The 4933-nt window shown below is 41.6% G+C and overlaps 1 protein-coding gene across 1 annotated transcript in view; it reads right to left on the bottom strand.

The window, feature by feature from the left end:
* Positions 1–351: 351 nt before the first annotated feature.
* The window catches only part of LOC123158963 (boron transporter 4), a 6402-nt gene continuing 1820 nt past the window's right edge, over positions 352–4933 (bottom strand). The window contains exons 4-12 of the mRNA XM_044576775.1: positions 4604–4742; positions 3632–3797; positions 2903–3069; positions 2239–2412; positions 1882–1977; positions 1686–1802; positions 1158–1480; positions 669–1056; positions 352–593 (exon numbers count right to left, since the gene is read on the bottom strand). Of these exons, the coding sequence (XP_044432710.1) occupies positions 561–593; positions 669–1056; positions 1158–1480; positions 1686–1802; positions 1882–1977; positions 2239–2412; positions 2903–3069; positions 3632–3797; positions 4604–4742 (1603 nt within the window). The 3' untranslated portion in view covers positions 352–560. The remainder of the gene's footprint in view (positions 594–668; positions 1057–1157; positions 1481–1685; positions 1803–1881; positions 1978–2238; positions 2413–2902; positions 3070–3631; positions 3798–4603; positions 4743–4933) is intronic.

Below are 4933 nucleotides of genomic sequence, written 5' to 3'. Positions count from 1 at the left end.
GGTTGGCCGGCATGACTGAAAAAAAGGAGTGCCGTCAGCACTAGCACTCAGGATATATTTTTATAAAAGAAGCCCATTCGCTCCCAACGTAGAGCTAAATGAGATCCAATTTTAGCGTTTGACGTTTAGCCTCGCTTTTATCGGCTATTTCCCTGCAACAATAAAATATTGTAGCTGTAGCGGAGGTCCCTCAAAACGCTATAGCTAGGCTACAGTGCAGCTATTACAAAGCAAACAGTACGACTGGTGATATACATACTATGACTTCTTTAAATTATTTGACTCGTAAAATGACTCAAAATTAATATACATTGTGTTGGTTTTGCCGAGGATCGGAAGGACCAAGGAAAAGGGGACTACTGGGATCGCCAGTATAGTATGGACTAATGTTTATTTGGATTCTATCTTACAGAGTAAGAAGCATTAAGGCGGTTGAGTACTGTCGTAGTATACATATACTATGGACATTAGTATGTTTACCACAAAGAACAACAGTTCCGGGTATAGAATCATGACGACAAATATCTTCACCCTCGGCCCTAAGTTCTATCTTCAGTTCTTCACACGCTTGGCTGAACTGCATTTGAATGCACCTGCATGCATGTTGGTGTTAGATAGAAGTGTGAAATCTGCGTGCACTACATTGGTGCCCCTTAGTTCTATTTTACCTGGAGGTGCCTCTCTTCACGGTTGCTGACAGTCCGGTGCTTGAGCTCACCACGGTTTGTTGTGAGTTCATCCAACATCTCGGCGTCAATGCTGCTGTGGCAGCTCCCTAAGTTGGAACCAGCTTCCCCTTCCTGGTGGAATCCTTCAAGCTCTTCGTACTCGGCCGTGTCGAGTTCCCGTAGGTCACTCGGCTCGAAGAACTTCGGTAGCAGGTGCTGCCGGATGGCTATCATGAGGAAGAAAGGCAACGGGAACAAGATCCCTGCTATTGGTATCCACGTTATGCCGAAGCAGATCAGTAGATAGACAAATTGGAAGATTGTGAAGGCCGATGTTGTTCTCGAAGGCACTGACTCAACAAAAGATGCATGGGGACCTTCAAGAACCCTGTAATATCACCCCATGAGTTAGAGCAACCTGGACCACTCCCCAAAACAAAATGAGTTGAAGATGTACAAACAAAATGCTGTTCGAGATTTGTTACTTACTTGTAGCGGCGGCTTGATGAGATGAAGATAAGTTGTATCCTTTCCCAGAACTGGTTCCCGGGTAGGCTGTCTATGGCCATGTATGCAAAGTAACCCCACAACACCGATGTCGGTATCATCCTGATAACCGGCATAGCTGCAACGCAACCACCAACCATTAACGACTGCAGCAGGTTACTTAGCCGCTGCTCGTTCACTCGAACAGGCAAATGGGGTTCAATATGTTTCCGAGGGTCAAATTCTCCGGTTTGCTCCCCATCTTCACCGTTTTCTCGCAGCACTGCTTCCTTCAAGCTCTTCAGTTCCATGTCAACGGAACCCGTCTGCAGGAAAGTAAGATTAGTGACATAGGTTTATTTTTGTCCAGAAATATGATGTAGGTGTCGATATGATTGACACATTTTTTACAATATAATTCAGATTAATTAAGATAATAAATTTCACAAGCTTTTAGTGAAAATTCCGGGCCATCTGCCCTTCTGTCTAACAAGAAATATAAAAGCTTGTACCACAGAGATCAAGACTTACATTCTGTTCGTTGTCCATTTCGATGAATACCTCGTGTAACTTTCCATATATTTCCATCTTGCTAGCACGATTCCCCACACTCTCCTTGGCCGTTTCAACCATTTTTTTGCGTAGGAACTAGCCCAAAAGAAACCCGAGGGTAAAGATGACCGACGCTAAACAAATACGTACAAAAGGAAGGAAGACATTCACCAACCTGCCCCCGAAGGACGGCAAGGCTTCTCGTGTGCATGGGGGACTGTGGAAGTACTCCATTTGATGGAGGAATGCCGATTAAACCACAAAGCAGGACCTGTACCGTTGGTATATCATGTGACAAAATGAAACTCAATGAATGTCATATATAATGTAGGCAAAAGAAAATGTATTCACGATGCCGAGATCTGAGGGGTATTGTGAATTGTCGACCACATAATGCAAGGAGTTTAATGGTATTTTGTAGAGCCAACAGAATATAATGGAATTTACTACTATGGCACCAGAGGTGAGTAAACTAATTGTGCTATCTTAAAAGTACTGGAAAAATTGGAAGCTACAAGATTGAAGATAGTACCATCAATCCAAGGACTAGAATGTCATAATGGTAGGCAGATGGTTTCTTCAGATTATACTCCTTTTGCTGAGCAAGCTGTGAAGCTACACTATGATCAAAGAAATAGAGTCCGGCAACCATCAATGCAGGCAGAATTGCCGCAAATATAAACGCTGGAGGGACGGAGAATAAATCCTGAAAGTGAACATCGGTGAACTATTCAGAAATGTCTAATGCGGCCACGTAACGAAATTCACCACAATTTCAACGTTTTCAAGGGTGCCCAGAGTATCTGCATATTTTTCATCTTTTGAAACACTACTATTGAAAATGTCAATTTAGGAATAGCATTGGAATACATTCAGAACTATGTTCATCGAATAACCTTATTGGTAAAACCTGGTTCCCATGTTCTACTTCTCTAGATTTGACCCCACGTATGCAGAATTTTAGTTTCATTTTACTTGCACTAACATATGGATACAAAACTAGAAATGGGTACCAAAATGTTTGGGCACCAAACGACATAAATACTACTCCCTCTGTCCGGAATTAACTGCCGCTTAAATGAGTATATCTAGTTATCTACACACTGAAATACATCTAGGTACACTCAATTTAGCGACAGTTAATTTCGGAGGTTGTATTAGATTATATAGATCCGCAGGTATTGATGCATTGCTACCTTTGCTACGGTCCAATGCTGTAGTGAGCTTGACTCCCATGGAAGAGGACTGAATAGCCTCCTAGGGACCCCTGAAGGAACTTTGCTTGGTAATGCGTAGGACAGTGCGGTCCACACAATCACCATGAGTGGCACACCATAATCGGCGATGAAACTTCTCAGCCAGCCTGCAAGTGGCAATTCAATCAAATGGCACATTGGTTAGTAAGGGACTCGGTCTGTAAAAACCTGCTATTTTTTATACATATATGCAAGTTTTTCTGTTCAATATTATTAAGTTATCAAGTGCTAAAGGAAAAAAAAATACAAGGCTACAATTATTTTCATTTTGAGCTGAAAGCTATCGCAGTATGTACAACTATACTCTAGATGTAAATGGGTAGAAATATACTTCCAGCAGTACTGCATCGAAAAAGAAACTAACTTGACCTCAACTGACCAGACCAACCTAGGCCGATGAACGGCCTAGTACAAGGTCAACACCGACATAAACAAGGCCCATAGTGCAAATGTCACTTCAGCACAGAACTTTAACTCTTGTATTTGATGGCAGTTACTTGGCCAATTTGAACGGATGAAGACATGTAGGTTTTGTAATTATATGTCCTAAATCAGAGTTGACTTTGCACTAAACTGTTGGCATAACAAATAGGACAAGCTAAACAATAATTTATACTATACTTAAGATAAATATAGGAAAAGATAAGCAATAGAGAACATGTGACCAACCTAAGCCGTACAGCCATGATCTTGCACGCCTAGTTCTTAGTGCAGTGTATAGTAAGCCAGTTGAAAAGATAACACCAAGTAGGCCATTGAGATACATCCATTGGAACTGGTGTATTGGTGAACCATTGTCAACACCTTTAGGAGGACCGAATTCTCTCACAATTCCCTGCCATACATAAGTCTATGTTAGGTTTATGGACGACGTAAATGGTTCGGTATAGTGTTTTCTTTAATAAAATAGGAAGAATGTAACAATTCTAAAGAAGGCACAACCAAGCAAATTAAACAACTCTAAACAGGCTAAGGTTTAGTGGCCCAAGCGGCATGCCCGGGAAACCCACAACTTGACCAGGACCATACCAAATCTTAAGTACGGATTACAGGTTCCAACATCAACCGAACACAAAAACCATGGCCATGCCCACCATTACAATGACCACATATGCGGCTGAGCCACAAGCATCACAGGGAGGACATTATCCTTCAGCCTTGAGCAAACCCTGCAATCAAAAGCAAGGTTTCTTCGCAACTAAAAGAGCTCTAGGTACGGATGCCCACAACATTGCACAGCATATGTCATTAACTAGCAGAGTCGCTTGTCGAAAAAAATAATTTCTTTAAGCATCCAAAGTGTGCCAAAGGTGATAAACCGTTGTGGAAGTTGCATTTTCTAGTGCGGGCATGGTGTGGGAAGTACGTTGAAAAGGAACCTATACAAGCTGGGCTTCTTAGGAAGGGCTGCCACACATAGATAGCATTCTGAGGCGGGTCCATGTCCCTCGATGGAAAGGTGGTACAAATCCGTGACCTTTAAGCATGACAGGTGGAAAAATCTCATGGGATTGCCATCTTAGGCCTGCCTAAAATATCCTTTTGTGTACTAGTTCATTGATGTAGAGGAAGGTGATATCATTAGATGTTTTTTTGTAATCATCGGTTTAATCATCCAATAGAGGGACGGTTGTAAGTTACCTTGCTAGCTTCTTGTAGGAAGAGTACAGTGATCAACATCCCAAAAAGTTCTCCTGCAACCCTTGTAAATTTGCTTATAACATTTGAAGCATTGAAAGTCGCTAGAAGAAAGAGCATAATTGCAGTCCATATGCAGACCCTGTCGACAACAAAAGACACAGGGAAGGCTCATGGAAAGATGCAAGACGGACATATTACGTATATTCTAGTACTCTACTTTTCCCCACGAAATAGATCTTCTAAGTTTTATCATAGTCAACTCCCTTTAAGTTCGAGCAAGTGTACAAAACAAAAAACAAATATTTTGCTATACCAAATAAATATAGTATG

Source organism: Triticum aestivum, chromosome 7B (assembly GCF_018294505.1).
Source record: "Triticum aestivum cultivar Chinese Spring chromosome 7B, IWGSC CS RefSeq v2.1, whole genome shotgun sequence".
In the NCBI taxonomy this organism is placed as follows: domain Eukaryota; kingdom Viridiplantae; phylum Streptophyta; class Magnoliopsida; order Poales; family Poaceae; genus Triticum; species Triticum aestivum.
This window is presented reverse-complemented; position numbering and strand designations above follow the sequence as displayed.